The following is a 23103-nucleotide window of genomic DNA, read 5'->3' as shown; positions in this document are numbered from 1 at the left end:
GTGCGCGGATTGCGGGCACGAGTTTCTTGAGAGTGTGATAGACTCTTCTGTAGTCTTGCGCTTCCAAGTAACAGTACCGACCGATGAATCTATGATAAGTGATGTGAGTAGACAGTATTTTGCGGATGTTGAAAGAAATACCTACCTGCTAGGCTCATACGATCGAGCAAATTCTGTAGATCTTGAATGTGATCACCTGCTTGGGAGTCAGAGCGAGTTGATGGATGGCTGGACATAGCAGATGTGATGATGTATAGGGACCCTTTGCGACACTACCGATCATCAGTCACGTGAAACGAAAAGATATTCCTTACTAACATGAAGAATTTGTAGATAATGCGAAATACCATAGGACGCCAGCGAATTCGAAGTAAGCTCTCCCTGCGATCTATCCAGCACATTGGACCGTCGAAGAATAAAAATGGGCTGCCGGTCAACAGCAGTGTGTCGAAGGTGCTCAAGCACCGGGACTTGGTGGAGCAGGCAGCAAGGTCCAACGAGCGACGGAAAGCACGTCTGCAAGGTATCTAATGTCAATTGAAATACTCGACAAAAAAAACTCACCTCTTGTAAAGCCATGAGTTCGGATGAGCGTCGTGCTCTCGAAGCACTCAAAGAGGACAAAAACGCCACCATTGACGATTGGCAGGAAGGCTGCGATGATAGCTTTGGCGATGTCTGGAATGGGACTGAATCGATTGCCATCAGTCACGCTGGTGGCGAATTCGCTGACCTTGCAAGAGAGGTGTTGGGAGACTTCTGGAAAATGTAAGTGTCGGTGAGTGTTGACTATTGATATGTGAGTCACATACCTTCGTGAACAGAAACAATTGTGTTCGACGCGTGGATAACCGCACTCGTCGTGATCGCGTCCTCCGCAGAAACCAGGCATTTACAGAGCAGATGCCTGCGATGATCGACGCTTACCTTGCCTGGAGCCTGGCAAAATCCAAGGAAGAGTTCAAGAGTTTTTTTGAGAGATTGCGGAATGAGGAACTGGAGAGCAACTCGGACTATGGTGAATGGTCGATTAGCGTTATTGACGTGTTCTGTGAGTGATCTTGTTGTTGTTTGCTTACTTTTAATATTGATGTCGGCGTGACTCATTGTATTAGACGCTTCGAAAGTGACTCTTCGAATCTTACCAATAGACGCCACCATCTGCTCTGCAATGGTGCGTCAAGGTGTCATGCCGTGTTCGCCGATATCGCCAACTGTAGGAATCACTACAGAAGCCCTTGACTTATACCGTGTCGCGCATCTTAGAAGTCCTCATTTGTCTATTCAAGCTTTTGTGAAAACCATGTGCGACTTGCATGGGGTAACTATTTTAATTTCTCTAGTTATTGTGCTAATCATATGCAGGTGGAACTTCATAGACATCTCTCGCGTCAATTTTCTATCGTGTTCGACTCATATCTTCAAATTCGACGCTCTGTGGCAGCTCTCGTAGCCGAATCGCTTCAGCGCAACTCACCTGACTGGCGCCTTAAACACGCGTGCCCTACATGTACATATGAACTCACTGACGAAGAAGCACTAACATTCAGATTATTATATTCTATGGACGGTAACGACTCTTTAAAACGAGTCCTGCGGAGGTCTTTAGACCATGACACCGACGACTCTCTCGCTCCCTCGTCTGAAGTTCCTACGGGCCAACAATTCACAAGTGACCGGTACCTACCTCGTGCATTCGTAGACCGGTATTCTCGAGAGTCCAAAACGATAACTACTGTAGGTGACGAGGAAGATGCAGCCGCTGAAGACTCTTGCGCTGGACGACGCTAAAACAAAGAAAGCGTGGGGGATATACGACGAAACAGGTATATTCGTGGCTGTTTGCCGTCACGGATTTGTGTTACTTGTCGCGGACATGGTACAGAGCGGTGAACTGTAAGTAGTGCCTATCGTTTTCTCAGCTATTAATGAGTGTTTGGATAGTGCAAAGTATCCCCTTGCTGTCGTTGCAAAGTTGCTGGATGCATTCGGGAAACAATTAGGGAGTGGGTACGACATTGGTTGCCAGTTTAAGACGACACTCGACAACAGCTCACTTGGACCACTCGCTCGCTCGCTTCAACACACCTGCCTGGTTGGCGCCTTCCACGGACATGCTCACAGGCGCTTGTGCCAGCTGTTTTCACTCACAACGTACATCAAGGGTCTGGGCCTCGAGGATCTTGAAACGTGTGAACGAACGTTCTCGAAATCGAATTCGCTGGCATCTGCGCTACGCTATGCGAGTGTGTTCCATCGGCAGCAGGCTATTGACTGTTATTTCGAGCACAACGACAATTTTGAGGTCTACGCTAATCTTTGTAAGTATAGCTAGTACATAAATCGAACGTTAGCTGACATAATCATTGTATTAGCCAATTTTTTGTACTGTAACTACAAACAAGCACTGGACATCTTGAACGATGGCGACACAACTCTACCGAAGCTCATGCAAGATCTGGGACTCACGGACGAGAGCATTTTTGAGCGCTGGCTAGAGGAAGAGAAGACCTACCTCCAAGGTCTAGCGCGAGAACCTGAAGATGAGACCTTGCAGATGGAGTATTGGCAGAAGTTGGTAAATTTCACCGCAAGCGAGTGAGTGTAGCTTCCAAGGCATACAAGTCTTGTGTTAACTGACACTTCATTCGCTTAGTGAGGCTCTTAAGGCTGCAATGGAAGCCTTTCAGGTCTATTCTCACCATGAGGCCGCGTCATATGACGTTCAGATGCGAGATACCCGCAAAGCGGAGACTGCACGATGTCACGCTGTCGAGGACCATGAGAGGAATTTGAAACTTGTTCAAGCACTCGAACGCAAACTCGAGATCACGATGCGCTGGACCCCTGAGGATGCAGATTGGCAGAGGGTGGGGAGGCTCGTTGCTCATAGGAAGTACCAACGTGCATTGGATCGCCTCGAAGGACTGATCGTCGCGCGCATATTTGAACTGACAAGGATGAACCGGGCAGCTACAGGTGAGTTTTTTTAGACGATGTCTTGCTTGCGTGTTGATTCTAATATCACTCAAGGCTACAAGCTACGTAAACACATCGCCAAGGCATTACAAACACGCTCCATCGCCATCCGAACTGCCCTCAACACATACAATGCCATCGCCGAGGCAATGCACCCTCCCCGCAAAACGCTTAAGTGGGATGAGGTCGTGGAGTATGCGTTTCTAGCCGACTTTGACCTCTTACGCGACACGCGTGCAGACGTGTCTCAACGGCCTTGGGCATCGCCTGTTGCTCGCAGGGCGATGGACCTGTATTTCAAGATGTGCTGGGCGCGGGAGGAAATTCAACGCTTGAACGTGGAGGTACGGCGCCTAGTGACGTACATCCGAGACGAAGACAAATACCTGCGGGCGTGCGAGGATCAGTTGAAGGCTGTCAGTCCAACTCTTGCCCATCAAGTCGCTATACATCGAAACGTCTGAGGACGGTTCAACTCACGCCACCTAAAGCGGGTCCATGAGATATCGACACTTCCTGGCTTCACCAGGACAATATCCCCAGGTATAAGCACTCATACAGGTCTCGGAGAAAGCTCCAGTGCACCGAATGCGCAGATCCCATCACAATTGCTGGTAGAACACTTACCTTTTGATAACATTAGACGACCTGCAGTGGCGCCGGATACTCCGGATGAGTTAGATGAGGAGGAGCAGGAAGAGGAGGTGGAAGAGGAGGCATCCAGAAGTTTGCAGGATGTGCTCCGTGTTGCTGATGATCTCTCGCGACTGGAACTTCATGATCACGCCGATGAGCAGTAGTATAGCTTAATTTACACATTCTATGGACACATAAGACAGATCTACGTATGTTAATGGTCACTCGCGCATGGGCCGTCGAAACCCGCCGTCAATACATTCATCTGGGCGCGAGATATCGAAATGTGGTAGCTCATCGTGTCGCACAGCGAGCTCGGATCTTAAACGACGTCAGCAACACGTCACGGCATTTGCCGTTATGCCGGCGGCACCCAGTCCCGGTATGAGCCTATGGATCCTACAGCGCTGTGTAAAAGTCCCTCGCTATTGGAGAGATATTGCAGGAGGCGCTGATTGACTGTATTTGCCTCGTGTTAGAGGTGCGAACCCCATTTATTATCACCTGTAACTACAGCCGTTATGTGGGAGTCACAGGTGACTAATTTCTCCGTTTTGCGGTAGATTCGACAGATCTTGCCGTGGCTGTGTTTTCGCTTCAAATGGTTACATGCTGTGTTGATCAATCGGTCTAGGCCTTCCAGCACTCAGTACTCAGTACTCAGTCTTTGCTCTTTTTTCCTCTCCGACGTTTATTGGAGCGCCATCTCTAACCTCCACCATGGTGTCGTTTATCGGTCGTCGCATCATCCTGTATCTGTCACGTTTGACTCTGAGTCTCCATGTTGTTATGTGACCTCAGCGGTCGCGCATTTGCTTGGTCATCCGGTCCCACTGGCAGATTCCCGTTTCAGTGATGTTCTCACGGCTTCTTATCATGCTCACGCGCTCATGACCGACATTGAGTTCGAGATCGCGTCTAGTCTCGATTCTGATGCTGTTGATTGGGATGAATTGGATTGCTGCGTGGCACACAGTCGGCCACGAAGACATGAATCCCGTCCACAATCCCTACTTTAGCTCTTCATCCGCCCTTCAAGGTGACTGTATCTTATTGTTCCTTTCTTATGTCTATTGATCTTTGGCTGCATCAGAAACTACCTGTATAGTCAGTGGTGATGCAAAGCATATTGAAGCTGCTGATACCTATGATTTTGCTAAATCCCAGTCTTCGTCCCTCGTCGGGGCAGTTTCATCGTCTCGTAGACGTTCACAATCTATTGTTCATAATATATTCTTTGGGGCGTCGCATTCTGGAATCAGCATTGGGCCCTTTTCATCTGAAGTGTCACTGCTCAATCAGGCATGTGCTTTTCACAGCTTGGAACTCAAGAAGTCCCATGAGTTACAAGAGCGATGCAAGTTGTTGTTGCAACATTTACTTCATGGCGAGTGCGTAACATCGGATACCTGTTCTCACAAGTCCAGCGGTCATTGATCCTCAGCACCCCTCATCGCTCGTCAGCACACTCTCGCAGGAGGCGCTCTCCCAGCGTCCGGTGATCAGAGTGCTAGCTCTCTCGTGTACTGTTTCTGGTACACTTCCAGAGCCATCCTCCTGCGGCGCGATCATGGGTTGAATCTCTGACATTTCAACCCTTAAGTAGACCATGACACTTCCCAAACCACTGCGGAACACGTAACAATCCTGAGACTGGGTGCGGTCCACCACAACATTAATTACTGAGACTGAAGCAAGTGGTTCAAAAGACTAAGTCATAGTTCTCCGATAAATGTACTTGTATCTCTAAGTATGGAGTGTAGTAGTATTGGTGTTTGCATAAATAAAATTGGGGACGAGAAAACTCGGTGAAAGCCGGAGCAAGGCAAATAGTCGGTAACGCCGACCCCTAGTAGGCATGTGAGAAAAAAAAGGATAAGGTAGCGGGTTTTGCCACTTTAGCTGGCGCTACCAGCTTATACAATAGAGTACTATTATGAAGGTCTGTTGTGGAGTCGAGAATGCCGATTTCTTTTACTAAAAACATCCAGAGGGGCGCAGCCCTATATGGTAGAAAATACGTGCTGAGATATGCTGTGTCCATTGGTTCAAGCAGATGCGATGTGAGTGCATTGCTCATCCGTCTTCTTCATCGTCTGCGGGCGCTTGCTATGAAATGAAGTAGCGGCTGCGGTTGCGTAACTGATGGGGTGCCTAGCATGCGGAACATGTGCATCTGGCATAGGCGGGCAGGCTGATACGCCGTGATGGACAGTTTTGTCGCACTGGTGGCATTGGTGGCATGTTGGACTGAGAACTTGTGTAATGCAGTGGAACTGTGGAAGTGCTCACATATAGATGTGTCCCTGATCCGAGAGTATTGAGCGAGACTACGATGAACAACAAGCAAAACTGCAATTGCAACACGACATATCCGATCCGTATCGTGACCGCAGCGAGTGAACAGTACCATAAAGCTGAATATGAAAGCATGCAACTATGCAGATATGAAAGCAAAGTAGGAGGACAAGACATCAAACAAGAATAGTGGTCATCTGCAGCAGTTTCATAGCAGTACGAGCCCGTTTAGAAGGTAGAGAGGCTGCAGGCTAAATGGTACGACGTTTACCAGTGGATTTCGAACTCGAGCCCTCGGAAGCGGAATAACCGGATCCCTGATATCAATGACATAATATTATTGATCAATCAAACGATATGAAACGCACCTTTGATCTGATGTGAGACTAAGATTGGCTCATCAGAAACGTTCCCACCTGCAGGCTGTTTTTGCTGCCTCTGTGGTTGCTCAACGATCTGAATTGTCCTGCTAAACACAAATGAACGGAAGTCACGATACCCGATTGGCACCACTCGCTGCACTCGGGACAGCGCATAATCCGTCTCTGTTGAGGGCTAGCATTGATTCCCAGTTGGTTGGCGTTGAATAGCCGGAGAAGCGAGTCGGGTGTATTTAATTTGAGTTCTTCGACGACAGATAATGCAAATAACGCGTTGAGACTGTCGAGAACCTCAGAAGCAGTCCCCGAGAAAATTTTAGTGGCTGTGAATTAAAGAGTATATTCGGGATTTTGCGAACGCACCTCTTGTGACTAGGTATATTACATGCGACGGATTGGAGGTCCAGCTCCGTTCCATTTCCGCTTCGACCCCATCTTTCTCGGAGACTATGACGCCGGTCAGGCGTAAGGATACAGAAAGTCGGACGTAAATTTGGCAAGCAGACGGCGACCATGAACACTGAGCGTGTCACGGTAAAGACATGAAGGATCCCCGAAAGATCTGTCTGTCGGACAAATACAACACCGCGGTGGTGGCCAACAGCACCTCGTTCCTGTTACAGAAGAAGTTCTTTGCCACAGTAACAAAAGTTTTTTCTCATGAGGCCAACCAGGAAGCGTCATTAAACCTGCCAGCTCGGTGAGAACATCATGCCGTGCAGCATTCAACCTGTTCTTCATGTCCGATTGGCGTTGAGTGTCTGAAAAACAACATACGCACGTCGCCAGGGGTCGTTGGCTACTTTTATGTCACACCGGCCAACATCCAAATCAGTGCAGAAGCTTATCACTTCGAGCCTGCACTTAGTACGTACAAAATAGAGATGAAAACATTCTAGAAATTTGATGCCAATACAGTCCGGGATTTTTCGACGTCTTGTGCAACTGAATGTCTGTATGAGTGAAGTAAGGTACATGTGGCACTGTACAAAGCAGGAATAAGAATGAGTTATGTATGCTAGGCTCATCCGGAAACAAAAACTCGTACCTCAGGACTGTGGCACACAGGCAGACAAGCGTCAGGGGGAGTACAAGAGAGGATATTCCTTGAACAGTGTTGAATATTTAGCACCCTGCAGTGCGCTATAGCTTCTACGTCTAACCACTGGCAGAATTAGATGGCTAGAATCGAAGTTATGTGAGAACAGTTTATCACCCGAAGACACACCAAATCGGCAGACACTGTAATGAGCGCCAATCAAAAGGCCCGAACTCACGGACTCACTTGGTAGCCGGTGAACAACAATGGAACACTGCTCGCAAGTAGCCCTAATTGCAACTCCTAGAAGGAACAGTTATCTTCATTAGTCTAATGGAGACTAGACATCTCCGGTCAGAGTATTTTGTTGTGGGGCCGATCCAGTGCTTGTGATTTTACAGCAACATCGTGTTTGGACGCCATACTGCACAGACAGCCCAAAACGGTCGCGAATAACAAGGATAGCTCGAAAAGTCTCGAGGTTATGATGTATTCTTTGTCGCTGGCATCAATTGGTGCTACGCACATGAATATGGCCGTGTATGCGGAGTAAGTACCCTATACAAATAATTCATCACCACTCACAACACGACAGTCGAAACCAAGGGCCCGGAATTGCCTGAAATCTGTTGTTCTTATCTCCTTCTGCTCTGATAAATTATGAGAGCAGTTCCAACATGTTCACGCACATGAACCGGAGCTTCCGGATCCAGCGATTGAATCCGATAGAGAGGAGGGCCATAGTACTGGCGGAGCTAGGGACATGGCAAGGATATGCTAGAAGTTCAGAACACGATGTTGGCATGGGCATGAAGCTATACAAGCGTGCGGAGAGCCAGGTCCAGATCTGCTTTTGATTGAAAAGAGGTAAAACGTTGAAACCCCCGATGACTGAAACTTCTCAAGATCTCCGAGTCATGCTGTGCACACCCTACATTTTGGGTGTCTGATTACATAAACCGAATCTTGAGACCGCTACCTGGATCTTTTTGTCGTCAATAAGGGGGAATTCTGAGTGGCGGTATATCTTAGGTATATCAAGTGTATGTTTCTCACGTTTTTACGTTATGCTCCACTCCCTCAAATTTAAAGGCCTCTGATACCGATACAGCAATATTTCTGCACAGAACCTACTAGTTCTCCTGATGCTGGAAACCACCAAGCACACGGCTCCGGATCATTTACTTTCAAGTCAATCTCAGTTCAATTCTATGTCATCAACATTAATTAACAGTCCACTGATATGGCACGCACTCATTCTGGCAACTACAACGTTGCTTCCCTTGTTGGCCCGTCTCCATCATCTAATATTTTGACTTGGAGCCTGCCGCGACCTAGACTGGCAAAGCCTCAAAGCCTCATACGTCTTTGGGACTTTGGCAGTGCAACTATTCCAACTTCCAAGGGTGACGCCAAAATGACTTTTGTTGCTCATGAAGATAAACATCCTCGCAGTTTCTAGGAAATGAAGTAGTGACCGGTGGCAAAATCATCGGTAGCTTTCCGCAATCTGGCACGTTCACCCCTGCCAATGATACCTACAGAACTTTTTCATGCCAGCATTCTATAGCTGCATTCTATGATATGTCCCTACAGAACCCCTCCGCTGCTGTGTATCCAGCATAACTTGGCATTGTAGATGTCGTAATGATAAACATGCGAGTACCTGCCTACAATGCTCGATTCCTCTCTTTAAACCGAGCAACATCGTCTGCTGAGTGGTATTGATGGATTCCTTTGACTCTTTTTCTGAACCTAGTGATCCGCTAGAGGGTTTTGAATATCGTTACACGTCTGTCTCTGCCTACCAATCTGCAGGTTCGCGTGGTGGTTTGGTGCCTACTGATGACTCAGATCATTTAGTCACTGTTCCTTTCGAGAGGTGCGTCCGTTCTCCATAATTTTAGCATTCACTGGTGAAGACTTGGTTGCTCTAGTCGAAACAGAATTGTGGTTGATGGTCCCGTATGGCCTACTCATATACTACACGCGCCACAGCCCAGTCGTCCTCTGGTTTATCCGTGGTCTGGTGAGAATATTCATGATCATCAATATACCCTCCTAACTTGGCTGTGCCCCACCTAGGTTCTATGTACACGGATTTTTACTTGACGAACAACCAGATAATGGGAATGAACATCCCTAGACCCTCCGCCCCCATTCCCATTCTTCAGATGCAAGACGACTTGCTTGCAAATTTCCATGACATCTCCGATAACCTACCACTTCGCCTTCCGCGTGGTACTAGTCGCTTCGAGCCATACCATAATGACCGTTCCCATAAGTACCATGGCGCATTTCTTTGTCAGTGGGATAACGAAGGAGCGCTTTGTGGCGATGAGCTTCAAGCCACACCCAAAGATATTTTCGTCCACCTGCGTCAAGATCATGGTGTTGGGATTAGCAACAAGGAAACCTATCATTGCCTCTGGATTACAGCTCATGGACGCTGTGAAGATCAGCTGAGGTTCCAGAGTTTTGGGCGTCACATCATGAAGCACGCTGGTATCAGATTCAAATGTTCTCTCTGCGACATGACGATGCCAGCCAGGAAAGACTCCGCTACCAAGCATCGCCATGAAAACCCGGAATGTTTTCAAGCAGACTTCTTTATCATCCCAGGTCAAGCATCTATCTGACAATGGCCACCACTCTTTTGCGATGTTTCGCATGCTATGCGATATGTGAGTTTCCAGCAATCGGGAAACCATTATGCAAAACTCAGACATTCTTTTTAGTTAATCCCCTCTTCAGTTGACTGAGATGGGCACAGTTTTCGATTTTGGTTTAACAGAGTTGACGTTCTTGGACCTGCGGCTTCTCATAACTTAGTCGGTTCTGCCTTCCTCATTGTCTTCTCTTCCCCTCGCACATACCAGTTGCCTACTTGGTCGGGTTGTCGATTCTTGGTTCTGCATACGAACATTGTCAATTCCTCTCTGTTGTTGTTGATATAGAATTATATGCGCTAGGCTGTCATGATCGATTCGTGACGCTGAAGTATCAGTTGAGTTATTTGATATTCTACCCCGAAGCGAAGTACGAATGTAGGGTTAGAATTAGTGCGGCAGCAGCAGTGCAGCACGTGGCCTCCGCACCACGCTCCAGCAGGCTCAAACCTGCCTGCTGCCTTCTGCTTTTCTTTTTTCCGTGTTTCCTCTCCTCGTCGAAATTTTCATGACCCTACTATAGGTGACTCCCAAATTTTTATTGGCCTGGTTTCTATTTTCTAGGCTATCTTTGCCGGCTACCTGGCAACACGGTGGGCTCTAAGGGTTTGGATCCTTGCACGCATCCGCATGCAATGAAGACAAGTCCAGCGGGGAAGCTGGCCATAGGTAGAGGGCATCCAAAACGTTCCTGCGCCGCCCTCTCAAGTTTACTCATGCAGGAAGTTTGCTCTCGTCGGGTTCCTTGTCGCCCATTAGGGCAGGGAACCTGATAAGGGGAGGGAACTATCTGCTCACTCACCTCGACGTGAAGTAGACTACCCCGCATACTGGTTTTTACTGTATCTCTTCCGTTGCTCCTCCCCGCACCTTGTTCACGCGGATGCCTACATATTCGCTCATGTGGATGCCCGCACTTTTGCTCACGCAGATGCCCGCAACATTGCTCACGCGGACGCCCCCAAGCTGCTATCTCTTCTTTCCAACACCGCTTCCCTCACCACGAAGCGTCGCTCTGAAGCTCCTACAATTTTGGGATTCGATGTTCACTTCGCTGCGTCGCTCTCACTCATAACACCTGGGAATCGCAGCTCATCTCGGCTCTCTCTCGCATAGGTTGGGGCCGCCATCGGGGCCGGGTGGCCCCTTCAGGGCTTTCACCCGAAAAGCTATCTGCCTCAATAAACATTTCCTTTGTGTACTTTCACTATTTCACTTCTTCGCCGACTCACGGATTTAACGCGCGCAGTCACCGGGGAAACGAGGAAATAATCGTATGCGAAAAGGGTAGGATTGGGTATATGGACACAGTGTAGTACAGAAATATAATCAAAATGTACCGGTCGAAGTACATAAAGTACAAGATTGCATACTACCCAATAGCCTACCGCGAAACGGCATACACAAGCGCGCGTTCATTCGGTTCCATCATCCGGCGTCTTTTGCTTGCTATACTTGCTCCCCCTGCCTATTCGCCATCGTTCGTTGGCCACATCGACGTGATCAAGTCTCTTCCTCTCCAACAAAGGAATGTACCTTGCGCTGCGCTTGTATGTCCCTGCGCCGAGTGGGACACCAAGGACCGGTTCTCGGCCCAAGGTCGAATGAGGAAGCGTGTGAGGCGTCAGTCCTGTCTGACTGAAAGGGAAGTATTGAGGTGGTGGAGAATTATATTGAGTGGCAGCTGTGAGGAAGTGCTCGTCTAGGACTGTGTGGATGAGGGAGCGTTGATGGATAGAATGGAGTTGATGATAGAGCTCTGAGCCGGTACCACTCTCTGTACCGTCGCCGTCTGTTTGCCATGTGACATCCGAATCTGCGTATGCACAATCCCAGAGCATGAGAGGAAGGGCGTCTGCCATCTGATACTCGGGTTTGCGATCTACCAGTGGCAACGGAGACTTAGTTGATGAGTCTGATTCTGCATGAAAGACGTTCATAAGAGCTGGTATAATGGATGGCTGTTCAACTCCTGTTCCGACGAGGAAAAGGACAGCCATGATATGTCGAACTTGATGGTATAGGAAAGCAGATCCTACGAGATCGAATACGTATACTCGGTTATCGCCATCAGACTCTGGAGAGAGCGGATTGATCTGTGCGCGCATGACACAGCGGTGGAAGTTGGTGATTTGTTTTCCTGGATCAAGCTTGCACATATTGCGAAAGTCATGTTCGCCGACGAGATGGTTTGCAGCTGATTGCATTAGAGATACATCGAGTCCATGAGAGGTGAAGAAGTATTTGTAATGTCTGTGTTTACAGTTGAATCGAGCGGAAAAATCGGGGGAAATGGAAGACCATGCTAAGACGCGGATTGTTGGAGGGAGCAAGCGATTTAGTATGGATACGTAGCGGAGCTCGTGTTTTGTAGAAGACTGGAGTGAGGTGTTTTGGGGAGCGTCCTCCGTGGATAGGTCCTCCTCAGACGACGGTGATGATGCTACCTTGGAAGAAGTTTCGGTGGGGAGAGCACTTCGAACCCATAACGAAACTACCTGACCAGCAGCACTCACTCCTCGATCTGTCCTTCCACATTTCTCCCATCCACACCCATCCAAGCCGCCAGTTTCGTCGACGAGCCTTGCCTTTACAAAGGCTTTGAACAAGACGTCCTCGACCGTTGGAAGAGGCGTAGGACCGTTTTGATATGCCAACCCATTATACTCCCACCCCGAGTAACAGAACTTGATAGCGATCTTCCGCTTCGGGTGGGATGAAAAATGAAATGGTTTTTTAGATGTAGGTGAATGAGTTGACTTGGGGTGGTTTTTTGCCTCCAGCTCTCTGAGACGTGCGATCAGCTCACCCTTTGACCAGGATTCGTAGTTTGGTGTCATGATGCGGAAATATTGTGTTTTGGATGGTAGAAAACGGTACGTGAATCCAAATCTTCCAAAACGCATGAGACTGCAGCAACTTACTGCTCTACTGGTACGCAGAAATCAATTCTTATGTCCGTCCGGGCCTCCGGGCCGGGCCCTCAGGCCAGCCCTTAAAAGCCAATCCGCCATGATTCTGTCGTCCGCGCGCCAGATGCTCAGCGCTAGCGCTCAAGCGCTCACCACTGGAATTTCATCAAGCGTTTATGCGCTGGAACTCGCGGCATGTATTCGCTTTCCACCATAGTAGAAGCACATCCAGAGTCGAGTCAAGTCGGGCTTCCGCGAGACAAGTAGTATATGCATCTCCCTATAGCTCCTGTCCGTCATCAGTGATCATGAATTGTCTTACCGTGTACTCCTACTTAGTTGATCTGCGCTATTTGCACCGGAAATTGCGTCTTTTCTCCTTGGATTCGTTGTAATGTCGACCATTAAATTATTTGATTGTCTTTATATCAATTTGAAGATACTAAAGTTTCAGTCCCATTCAACCGCCTTCCAAGGCCTGAATTTGACGCCTACAGCTTAGGTCATTCCGCTTGCTTCGATATGGCAGTGCATTGAAGGAACAAAAGATGGTAAAGCATAGGTTCGGCAGTACATACGTCCACAGATCAAGATCCAACTAATGTAACAAAAATGAGCATACACGCACAGCGGTGCTGTGCTGTCCTCGGTAATGTGAATAATAAGCTGCAAGGATATCCGACGGGAAAATCATGGCCACGACAGGCGAAGGCGTTTGACACGGCTGTCATGGGGTTCGGATTCTCTACAATCCTTTCGTTTTGAACGCTTCAAGTGGCGCAGCTTAGAATCTAACCGAGTATACTGCTTTCCACAACCACCACATTTCGTTTTGTCGCTCAAATGAACCGTAACGATGTGCCGCGATATGCTCTCCTTCTGTATCTCCTTCTCGCAGCCGTCCCAGTGGCACGATATCTTATCTTTGTCGCCGCCAGATTTAACACCGTGGTGCAGTTGGAGGTGTTTCATCACTTCGGACCTGTCGACAGTCAGAACTGAGAGGCACCCGCCATCCCAGCAGCATTGGCATGATGTGCCAATCAATGATGTATAATCACTCCTCTTCTCCGACCACGATGGTGTAGGCGAATGAAGATCGGTTCCGCCACAAAAACTAGATAGATAAACATCGCAGGAGTTCTGCGCGTGATTTTGTATGTCGCCGGATGATGGCTCGACATGATGATCTTGGGCGTGCCTGTTCGCCCACGGGAAATAATCCCGAGATAAACTCCCGTTGGAAGATGATGCGTCAGGTGACCACGGGAGAGTATGAGAACTCCACGTCTGGGATGAAGCATCATCTATAGAGGGGGTCATGGAAAGCTCTGAAGAGAAGCTATTGATAAACTCGAGGCGAGGTTCCAGGTTGAAGTTGCGACCTTCCAAATGGCCAGGCCCGCTAAGACAAGGCGTATCCATTCCGTTGTCTGGATCAAGGGCGGTGTTTGGAAGGGGCTGGTAAATAAGATCGGACTTCATGGGAGATGGACCGCTAAGGATGGGCGACCCTGCGTCAAGTGCAAAGGGCGCCTCCACAGTGCTCATTACGTTGAACGTGTTCAAAGTGGAACCGCCGCACGGTGTCCATTCACCGCTATGATATTGAGTTTCAGGCAGAGACAACCTGCAAAGAACCCCTCAGTAAACATTTTCGCATGGGCGGGCAACCACACGAACTGGTTAAAGATAGGTTCAGGCACTTGGAGCAGACTGTGTTGTGCCTTAGGATGGGAAGGGCAGGCGTTTGATTTTGATTGTACTAGTTCACTGAAAAGACGTAGGACCAAGTGATTCCGGTAGTACAAGTATTCATACCTGAGAGATATTTCAAGAGCTTTGACTCTATCCTGTAAGTATTTGACTCTATTGTGGAGGGAGTCGGACGAAGACGAAGACGAAGACGGAATTGTGTTGGTCGACATTTTTGATTGTGTTTCTGAAGTACGGATACATGTCAATAGAGACTTTATATCTGCCCATGATTAATGTAGGGGCAGAACTATTTGCGGGCAAGCCGCAATTGTGCCGGCACGAACGGTGGAACCGTCAGAATGACAATTCTGCCACTAGATCTGCCACTTGGCATGAGAGCTAAAAGGTAATTGTCGCTAGGAGACACCACTGAAAAAGTATCAGCAGACGGCGTCGAGTTCCCTCATTGCGGCGTCAGAATCACTTTCCGGAGTACTATAATAAGAAGGACTCATTGTTAATACCATATATATATGTGTGTATTCGCGTGTTCTTCGGGGTGAGCAGATATATATAAGCTAGCGTACCTACCTGTTCCTGGACGTTCAGTGCACAACAACTCCAGTGCACCGAACAATTCAAGCCGTCAGGTACACGGAAAGATGAGAGCAAATAGTGGCAAACCCAACGCCACCAGAGTCGTATGTGGCACCAGTGATTGAGCAATAAGTCACCGGCACCCCCTATCTAAACTCCGCTGATCATTGATCAGTGCTCGCTGAGCGCTGAGGCCTGAGGTTTCGGTGCCTGCCCATGGGGGACCAGCAAGTACAGGGCACTTGAGCCAACAAAACTTCTGAAGCCTCGCATTGCACAACAAATAATGATTTTCAAAATCTGTCTGGACCAAAGTTGTAAAATATACTCAAAGATGTCCCAATAAACATTTCAAGTGCATTGAGTTATGCCTAGCTGCGCTGTTAGTAAACGAATCTATGTTTTCTGTTCCAACCTAAAAACAGTAAATTACTACGGAAGTGACGAAACGGTCTAGACAACGAAACCAACCTCAATTTGGTTTGTTTATGTCGCTGATAGCACGCTTAGGTGTAATAGATGCATCCCTCCACCGGCATTGGAATGGCAAACATTGTGTCCTTGTATATGTAGCAAAAATGTCATCTACCAAGTTAGAGAACCAGACAGAATTCCGTGGCACTGAAATAGTCATTTTTGGGAGCACGGAGACATGCTTGGGTTGCGGGAATAGTAGTTAGCACATATATGTATGAACCACCGACCCATCGCTTCTCCAGAAAACTCGGATGACGCGATAATGGGTGCTAAGACGTCCAATTATTCAGGACACGGCCTGACACTCGAACAGCCGCGTGGATTATGGGCAGCTATGAGCAACATGGGGAAGGTCTGGCCGTGTCGCCGCACAAAGAGAAAAAGAAAAAACTCAAGGTGGTTTTTGTATGGGGACCGTGGAAATATTTAGGGCAGGTATTACCTTCAAGGAGCTTGTTCGACTGAACTTCAACTATACTCAAGTAACAAATTCCATAGCTAGTGAGTAGACAGAGACTCATGTCCTCCCTAAAGACGCTAGCCCTACCGCTCCTACAGCCGCAGCATCGTCAACGAACTCCACATATTTAAAGACATGCCCCTTCTTCGCCAATGCCTCACGTATCAACACCCTATAATCTTCAATGCCAACTAAGCTCCCTCCAAAACACAACACGGCCTTATTTGCTTCCACTGCTCTTGGTTTCAAATTCGGATCTTCTCCAGGCTCACGGCAAAGCATGGCGATTTGATCCGCAAGTCCCTCAGCACAGACCTTCAACACATTCAACGCGAAGGGGTCCTTGTCCTTGAACGCAGCCTCAAAAACGAGTGGCGCAAGCTGGCTTAACCGTTTCTCGCGCGCAACGAGGAGGTACGATGGAACAGTGGCAGCCGCCTCTGCTGTACTCGGCTCAGGCAAGTGCACCACCGGCAGCACCTCTGGAGCATTCTCTACCCCGTGGATCCCAAATCTTTCAAGCACCTTCGCTTTGAGGCTACTTGGGGGTAACGGCTCCATCCCCAGCGACGAGCGCGCAGCATCGTGCATCATCTGACGCATGGTCTCGCGGCCCACGTGAAATCCCCCGCCTTCGTCTCCTAGAATCCATCCCCACCCGCCAGTCCGCGCAAGCTCACTCAGCATGCCCGAGGGCTGGCGTTGAAATGAAACGACGCAGGATCCTGTGCCGCCTATCGCAGCGACAGCATGCTTGATATCAGGATGAAGCCGAAGCGGGGCAGCAAGAAGATGTGTATCGTTGGCCACGACCAACCGCGGACCCAGGGGTATCCTGAGGAGAGCGGAGAGCGCTGCTGATGCATTGGCGACTGCAGCTAGGGAATCGACGCCGGAGATACCGAACCATGCGGATGCGAACATCTCAGTGTTGGGAGGGAGGGGAATAGGGTCGATAGATGGTGGAGAGACGCAGGTCTTCAATGCATTAGATACTGCTACGCGAACAGCATCTGTAAATGCAGACGCAGACATGTACGCAAAGTTAGATGGGCCTCCTAGGGCGCGCCCGAGGATCGTGCCAGATCTGTCTGTAATGACAGCAGACGTCTTGGATCCACCACAGTCAACACAGAGGAAAAGCGACATGATGTTCTTTGAACACGTCAGTGTGCACAGTGACCAGAATTACTGAGTACTCACCAATTTCAATCACTTGGTAATGAGGCGATTGATGATATAAGTTATAATGAACAAGGATGGCCACCTGCAGTGTCTATTATACCTATGTATGAGCGGCGATTAAGCCAAGCTGGAGACTTTGGCAACGACCCGGGCCCAGCTGGCAAATGGGCGGGAGCAGAGATTCCCAAATTCGCACAAAGCACATGGATCTCTAGCCGGTCTCGGTCCGCGACACTGCCAATACTCAGCAGCTCTCAGACCTTGAGCTCAAGGCCCCAGTGATTGTCAACTGCCTGATCTAAGTATATGATGTGCGGGGTTGTTTATCCGGTGCGCAATGTGCAACTTTACACACAATTAAGGGACAAACTCTATCTTGGTCTCAGTACAACAATCGATTCAAACTCCAGTACGGTATGTATGTATGTATATAGCATCTTTGCATTTTCCAAATTATTTCCTCCATTTCCGTAGTACATCATTACGAGTTCTAACAAACAATCACAACGTTCAAGAACACACGTGAAGTAAGAATCATGTTCAAACCAACTGACTGGTGAATAATCATCGCCTCCCAATATGCGTCCCCGCAAGCTCCTTCTCAAGCGCATCGCTAGGGTCATCCATGATAGGCGACGGCGCGCGCTGGGATGGTGCGGTGTAGCCAGACGTTGCACCGTGTACAGGGCCGTACTCCTGCACCGGCGAGCTGATAATCTCGTCCCGAGAGGGAATGGGCAGACTAGGATGGTTTAATGATCAGGTTCGTAATGAAGGAGAGGAAAGAAGCGCCAGGATGATGCTGACCTGTCTTGTCTCTTGATCTGACCCGTGGCCCTCGCCTGGGCGCGCACCTCAGCACGGAACGATTGGACCTCCTCGACAATGAGCCTCTTCATCCCCTCGATAGAGTCCTCCTCCTCAAACGAGAAGTCAAATTTCTGAGTGCGTCAACCTAGTTTGAGCATCCTGGTCCTTCGAAACGGGAAATTAAGCTTACGGCATCGCAGACCGGCTCATCGGCGGGATCGTGCCACACCTGCAGATACGGGTGGTTGAGCGCAGCCTCACAGCTGATGCGCTTGGCGGGGTCGAAGCAGAGCATCTGCTGCAGGAGATCGATGGCGAGTGGGTTGGCGTGCGGGTAGAGTGTCTGGAACGGCACGCGTGGCTTAATGGGGAGAGAGCGGATGTAATCTTGAGCCTGTGTGATTCGAGTGAGCTGGGTATATTGACGAGCTGGCAGAGTACATACCCTTGGAGATCCGACACGGCGAAGGGTGTCCTCAGAGGGCGTACCGAGGTAGTGAAGAATTTGGTTCAGTTGGTCGACATAGCTAAGCAAATTATTGATAGTCAGTATCAATTTATCGATTCGATGCATGCGCAGATTGCCCATAATGAAATGGGAATGAACCTACTCTCGTCCTTTGAAAATCGGCTTGCCGCCCAAGAGCTCGGCAAGAATGCAGCCGACAGACCAGACATCAATGGCCGTTGTCTATAGGCATTGAGGTCAGCTAGTGTAAAATGACGCTTAAGCGGCTACCATAAAGAATGCCGAAGTAATAGACAAGAAAGGAAAGTGGCACACACATAATTCGCGAAGCTAAGCATAATTTCTGGCGCACGGTACCATCGCGTTGCAACGTACTCCGTCATGAAACCCTGGTTTCCGGCGCTCTTGCTCGTGCCGCCACCGGGGGTAAAGCTAAATCCAACGTTAATTTAGTCTTTGAAGTGCAAATATACTAGCGAGGAACATGCGCACCCTCTAGCCAAGCCAAAGTCGCATATTTTGAGCTCGCAATCTGCGTTGACAAGAAGATTTCCGGGTTTGAGATCACGGTGGAGTACGTTGGCACTGTGAATGTATTTGAGCCCGCAGAGGGTCTGGTAAAGGAATGACTGGAAGTGTGCGTCGGTGAGCGGTTGTCCAGACCGGATCTGTGTGCAAGCGCCGTCGGTTTTTGAGTGTCAGATCAGTCAAGAGTGGGAAGGGACGCACGATGGCATGAAGATCAGCTTCCATCAATTCTTCCTAATGTAGGGATCAGTGGGACCAGAGGCGAATAACGAGGCGAACAGACATAGAGATAGACTTCGTCAAAATTCCCGCTAGATTGAAAGACGATATCCATGTCGTATAGACATGTTATCTGTAGAGGAATGTGTGAAATGTAGGTCTAAAGCACATGTGGTTGGCGTACGTTCTTGTGCCCCCTGAAATGATGTAACAATCTGATTCATGCTATGATCAGCGTTATACTCGAAATACTTGACTACACAACGCACCTAATCTCTCTCAAGCATCGCTTGGTGAGGATCCTCTATGATACAGCGCCTGTTTAGCCTGGTGCGCAGTGAACAAGCAGAAATAAGCACTTTGGTATTAATGTTCGTGATCTTCTTGATCGCGCATCCCTCGCCTGATCGGCGGTGACGGGCAGCAACGACACACCCGTACGCGCCCTGACCAAGCTCCTTGACGAACTGGTACTCGCCGTCGACGATGAAAGTGCTATTAAGCGCGGTGAAGGTGTGTCGCGAGATCGGCTGGCGGCTCATTGCTAGATCGATTATTCAAGCTTGGAATTCGATTTGAGGGATTTGATGGAATTGGGATGAGCCCTGCGAAGGGAGGATAAGAGAGAGAAGAAAAGAGAAATCCTATGCTTGTTGTAGAGACGGTGTACAGGATATTGATTCAGATCACACCAAACATGTCCATACATGAAGATTCCGTGGTCAGTTGTTCTCTGCACTGCATGTATGACGATACTAGATAGATTTAGTATGGCCTAGCGCTCGATGCAATACAGGTCTTGGAAGTTGAAAGGATGAAAATTTACTGCTGCATGTATGATAATGACGGAATGAGCCCAACATTACACTCATACGCATGATCAATTGGATCAGTAAGTACTGTTCACCTTTATTTTCTTGCGTATATCGGGAGTAGGCAACTTGTTGAAGCGGCATAACGTTACGTTTCAAGTTTATTTTGGGAATTACCGGTCACATGATGACTCACGGTTCAAACTAGCAGCAGCCTGTGCAGTTGATCTGGCAACTTGGAGTTTTAGCTCACTATTGAAAAGTTATATTTTTACAACAAACGATATGCTCGACGTCACCCCAAGTACTCACAAAGCTCCCATCGACCTCGAACAACCACCTACAGCTATAAAACATACGTACACGCGTGCGTTATGAGCATCAATTCAGCAAATAGTTCAAATTTTAGTTGCTCCTATCATCAGTGTGTATGGTGGTTGCAAAGCCGACTTGGCTGTTGGTGGTGTCGAAGACAGAGTAGTGGCGTTGACTGTATGATAGGTCGTCAGTCTCATACCAGCCAAAGCTACTTAAACACTAACAGGAATGCGTAACCGTTGATAAAATCCAATCCAGAACCAGAGTTGCTGCCGATATCAGCAACGATAAGGTAGATGACACCACTGATTCCGCCTAGGTTAGTATTGAGGGTACGCGGCCAAATTTGGGCGTTGGGGGTCAGATCGTAGGCTCTGTCACCAATCTTGAAGGTCAGGTTTTGCAGCTTAGCATACTGACTAGAGGTGATCTTCAGGAGACCGGTGGTCTCATCCAATACGCCACCAGTGGCAGTTTGGTACGTGCTGAACGCATCTAATATTCTCCAAGTCAGTATGGGACGTCCCATTTATGAATGACTTGTCCTACTGGAGGCGATGAGAACGAGAGTCGTGCCGGTGTCAACAATACCAGCAGTCTCAGACAAAATGGTGGAACCTCCATAGGAAATAGACTGGTCGATGCCCCAGTAATTGCTAGCAGGTAACGTAGTCGTGAGAGGGACGTAAGTCACCGGGCTCGTTATCTTTAAGCTATCGTGCCCACCAAAGGTGAGCTCGCCAATGCTGTCAGGGGCAGCAGCAGGAACAAAGTAGATTCCGAGTGCCCTAGTGCCGATGACACCTTGGCTGTAGAGGTTGTCTGTGACAGTGGGGACAACGTCGAAGTTGGAAACGGTATTCTCGGTCAAATCAGTTGGTCCGACTCCGAGAATTCCATCCACGCCTTCGAAGCCTTGTGAGGAGCTCGCAACTCCGATGGATTGTTCGCTAATGACAAGACCAGTACTCAAATGAACGGTGTCCGTGTATTCCTCTCCGGAGAAACTACCGGAACCATAAGACACAGCCTACAAGGTTGCCATAAACACCTTTTCACGAACAGAGTATGAGAAACAGCATACAACAGTGCTGCCAGTATCCACACTAGTACTAGTGGGACTGTATGAGGCGTTCGCACCTAACCAGGTGTTGGAGCTGCCCGTATCAATGAGGAGTGTGTCTGATAAACCGTCTAATCAGAAATTATCTGAGCTAGCTGACGGTCGGTCTTACACTCAGTGGCAGGGCTGCCGACACCAACTTGGGCAGTGTACACAACGATAGCGTTGGTTACGCTGAAAGAGGACTTGGCAGCACGCTTGCCCATGGAACCAGCCTGCTTCATCGCCTGAACGCGAGCCCTGTCGGCGGCAGCGATATTAACAGCACCCCTGACGTTCAACCTGGCGGCAAAGCTGAGGGTTGCCTTGCCAGCGACAGGGCGTAAAGGAGATGCGTCCGCAGAGGACAGCACGACAAAGAAGATCGACAGGAAAGCCTTGGAAGGGAACACCATTTGGAACAACTGTTCGAAGGCCAGGTGAGGGATAAGATCAGCTCGAATTCAAGCTTCAATCATCAAAACGCTTTATATGAGTTGGCTCCCAATTCAATTGACCATGTGATATTCGCAAGCTGGGTTCTACATCTCGTGAGACGCAGGGGTGAACTTCCTGAATTTTCTATCCTGGGTTGCTGTGATCGCTGTACGTCATCAGAGGATGATTCGTCGCTATCAAAATCGCCGAGCCAAAAAGCCAAGGGCCTCGCGCCGACAGCCGCATGGTGGTCGTTTAAACGATTTACCTGGATATCTGGATGATCACCAGGACATGTTAGATAGCGTCACAATCAAGTAGATTGCCTACCGTATTGAGTTCTGGCACGAAATAAAAAATGATTCTAATGGCAACGCTAACCAAGGAAACATTTCGCCCTATGAGATGGATATAGCATAGAACCCATGAACTTGAACGCTTCTGGCATGGCATGGCAGTCCTTGGCCTGTATCCAGCTTGAAGAAATGAATCAGCTCCGAGTCAATGGCGAAGCACGCCATAAATCAAAACCGTACCGAGGACTGTCATAGTCACAGTCATTAATGCACAGACCAAGATCCTAAAGTGTTGCTACTTGAAGACTCCTAGCGCATTGACGTCTGATGGCAAATCTGGACAACCAGACGACGGGAGGTGAGAATGGTGGAATATATCTGGCACGTTCAATTCCACCCAAGTTATGACTATGCTCTGGTTTTCAAGCATAGGTTGTCAAAGCTTGGTGTGGCATTGTCATGACTCGGAAAATCTTGGGATCATATGGATTTCCATTTTGCCATTGAAGCCTTGGGGAGATTCGGAAATTGGCAACGTACTTGCTGCAACCAAAGCTTGGTTGAACCTGTCTCCCTCCAGGCAGATCATATGGCAGATAATAAGACAGCACATAACGGGATGCTGGCAGTGAATGTTCGTTTGCACTGACACGTAGTTCAACTGGGCGTAATAGACGGCTGGTTTGTGTTGGGCCTTCTAGCACTGTAGCAGTAGGTGGCTTATTGTAATGCTGCCAGAACAGGTTCGACATGAGCTTGACATGAGCCGAATCGTGTTTCA

At 48.6% G+C, this 23103-nt stretch overlaps 8 protein-coding genes across 8 annotated transcripts; 2 read left to right on the top strand and 6 right to left on the bottom strand.

The window, feature by feature from the left end:
• Nucleotides 1-577: 577 nt before the first annotated feature.
• On the top strand, nt 578-3779 carry HD556DRAFT_1431964 (uncharacterized protein; the record flags this gene model as incomplete). The annotated part of the gene is made up of 10 exons (XM_041305074.1): nt 578-768; nt 825-1051; nt 1116-1321; nt 1366-1737; nt 1769-1896; nt 1945-2321; nt 2376-2598; nt 2657-2979; nt 3034-3437; nt 3471-3779. 10 exons carry the CDS (start codon nt 578-580, stop codon nt 3777-3779), a joined length of 2760 nt encoding a protein of 919 aa, XP_041160510.1.
• A 3140-nt stretch (nt 3780-6919) lies between these two features.
• On the bottom strand, nt 6920-8236 carry HD556DRAFT_425909 (uncharacterized protein). The gene is made up of 4 exons (XM_041310566.1): nt 8024-8236; nt 7510-7588; nt 7342-7451; nt 6920-7276 (listed from the first exon to the last, which is right to left on the bottom strand). Exons 1-4 carry the CDS (start codon nt 8141-8143, stop codon nt 7031-7033), a joined length of 555 nt encoding a protein of 184 aa, XP_041160509.1. The 5' UTR covers nt 8144-8236; the 3' UTR covers nt 6920-7030.
• A 1104-nt stretch (nt 8237-9340) lies between these two features.
• On the top strand, nt 9341-10310 carry HD556DRAFT_1369585 (uncharacterized protein). Its single transcript, XM_041302895.1, has 2 exons — nt 9341-10016; nt 10071-10310. The coding sequence occupies exon 1, from the start codon at nt 9423-9425 to the stop codon at nt 9969-9971; it is 549 nt and encodes a 182-aa protein (XP_041160508.1). The 5' UTR covers nt 9341-9422; the 3' UTR covers nt 9972-10016; nt 10071-10310.
• A 1106-nt stretch (nt 10311-11416) lies between these two features.
• On the bottom strand, nt 11417-12841 carry HD556DRAFT_1431963 (pseudouridine synthase; the record flags this gene model as incomplete). Its single annotated transcript, XM_041305073.1, has 2 exons — nt 11417-12379; nt 12449-12841. The coding sequence occupies 2 exons, from the start codon at nt 12839-12841 to the stop codon at nt 11417-11419; spliced, it is 1356 nt and encodes a 451-aa protein (XP_041160507.1).
• Nucleotides 12842-13603: 762 nt separating this feature from the next.
• Nucleotides 13604-14841, bottom strand: HD556DRAFT_1308058 (uncharacterized protein; the record flags this gene model as incomplete). Its single annotated transcript, XM_041300084.1, has 2 exons — nt 13604-14543; nt 14735-14841. 2 exons carry the CDS (start codon nt 14839-14841, stop codon nt 13604-13606), a joined length of 1047 nt encoding a protein of 348 aa, XP_041160506.1.
• A 1208-nt stretch (nt 14842-16049) lies between these two features.
• On the bottom strand, nt 16050-17675 carry HD556DRAFT_1291613 (uncharacterized protein). The gene is made up of 2 exons (XM_041299394.1): nt 17349-17675; nt 16050-17300 (listed from the first exon to the last, which is right to left on the bottom strand). Exon 2 carries the CDS (start codon nt 17292-17294, stop codon nt 16203-16205), a length of 1092 nt encoding a protein of 363 aa, XP_041160505.1. The 5' UTR covers nt 17295-17300; nt 17349-17675; the 3' UTR covers nt 16050-16202.
• HD556DRAFT_1369577 (kinase-like domain-containing protein) lies at nt 17676-20048 on the bottom strand. The gene is made up of 13 exons (XM_041302894.1): nt 19716-20048; nt 19626-19660; nt 19541-19571; nt 19421-19489; nt 19339-19371; nt 19102-19277; nt 18927-19041; nt 18752-18831; nt 18586-18667; nt 18331-18534; nt 18138-18271; nt 17885-18072; nt 17676-17820 (listed from the first exon to the last, which is right to left on the bottom strand). The coding sequence occupies exons 1-12, from the start codon at nt 19896-19898 to the stop codon at nt 17895-17897; spliced, it is 1320 nt and encodes a 439-aa protein (XP_041160504.1). The 5' UTR covers nt 19899-20048; the 3' UTR covers nt 17676-17820; nt 17885-17894.
• A 511-nt stretch (nt 20049-20559) lies between these two features.
• Nucleotides 20560-22248, bottom strand: HD556DRAFT_425609 (acid protease). The gene is made up of 5 exons (XM_041310565.1): nt 21722-22248; nt 21571-21668; nt 21036-21516; nt 20711-20981; nt 20560-20658 (listed from the first exon to the last, which is right to left on the bottom strand). Exons 1-5 carry the CDS (start codon nt 22002-22004, stop codon nt 20574-20576), a joined length of 1218 nt encoding a protein of 405 aa, XP_041160503.1. The 5' UTR covers nt 22005-22248; the 3' UTR covers nt 20560-20573.
• Nucleotides 22249-23103: the final 855 nt, after the last annotated feature.

The sequence above is a fragment of the Suillus plorans genome (assembly GCF_016647745.1).
Source record: "Suillus plorans strain S12 chromosome Unknown HD556scaffold_26, whole genome shotgun sequence".
NCBI classification, from domain to species: Eukaryota; Fungi; Basidiomycota; class Agaricomycetes; order Boletales; family Suillaceae; genus Suillus; species Suillus plorans.
The sequence above is the reverse complement of the archived record's forward strand: the minus strand, read 5'-3'. Positions and strand labels throughout refer to the sequence as shown.

Coding starts and splice junctions, on each gene's coding strand:
- HD556DRAFT_425909 (XM_041310566.1), bottom strand. CDS start 8,143: ATGCCCATGCCAACATCGTGTTCTGAACTTCTAGCATATCCTTGCCAT. Junction 7,589..8,023: donor GGATCCGGAAGCTCCGGTTC/ATGTGCGTGAAC, acceptor ATTGTTGTTCAC/CGGCTACCAAGTGAGTCCGT. Junction 7,452..7,509: donor CCGATTTGGTGTGTCTTCGG/GTGATAAACTGT, acceptor GCCAGTGGTTAG/ACGTAGAAGCTATAGCGCAC.
- HD556DRAFT_1369585 (XM_041302895.1), top strand. CDS start 9,423: ATGTACACGGATTTTTACTTGACGAACAACCAGATAATGGGAATGAAC.
- HD556DRAFT_1291613 (XM_041299394.1), bottom strand. CDS start 17,294: ATGTCGCTTTTCCTCTGTGTTGACTGTGGTGGATCCAAGACGTCTGCT.
- HD556DRAFT_1369577 (XM_041302894.1), bottom strand. CDS start 19,898: ATGAGCCGCCAGCCGATCTCGCGACACACCTTCACCGCGCTTAATAGC. Junction 18,668..18,751: donor CCGATTTTCAAAGGACGAGA/GTAGGTTCATTC, acceptor TAATTTGCTTAG/CTATGTCGACCAACTGAACC. Junction 18,272..18,330: donor ATGAGCCGGTCTGCGATGCC/GTAAGCTTAATT, acceptor TGACGCACTCAG/AAATTTGACTTCTCGTTTGA.
- HD556DRAFT_425609 (XM_041310565.1), bottom strand. CDS start 22,004: ATGGTGTTCCCTTCCAAGGCTTTCCTGTCGATCTTCTTTGTCGTGCTG. Junction 21,517..21,570: donor TGGATACTGGCAGCACTGTT/GTATGCTGTTTC, acceptor GCAACCTTGTAG/GCTGTGTCTTATGGTTCCGG. Junction 20,982..21,035: donor TCTCGTTCTCATCGCCTCCA/GTAGGACAAGTC, acceptor GGAGAATATTAG/ATGCGTTCAGCACGTACCAA.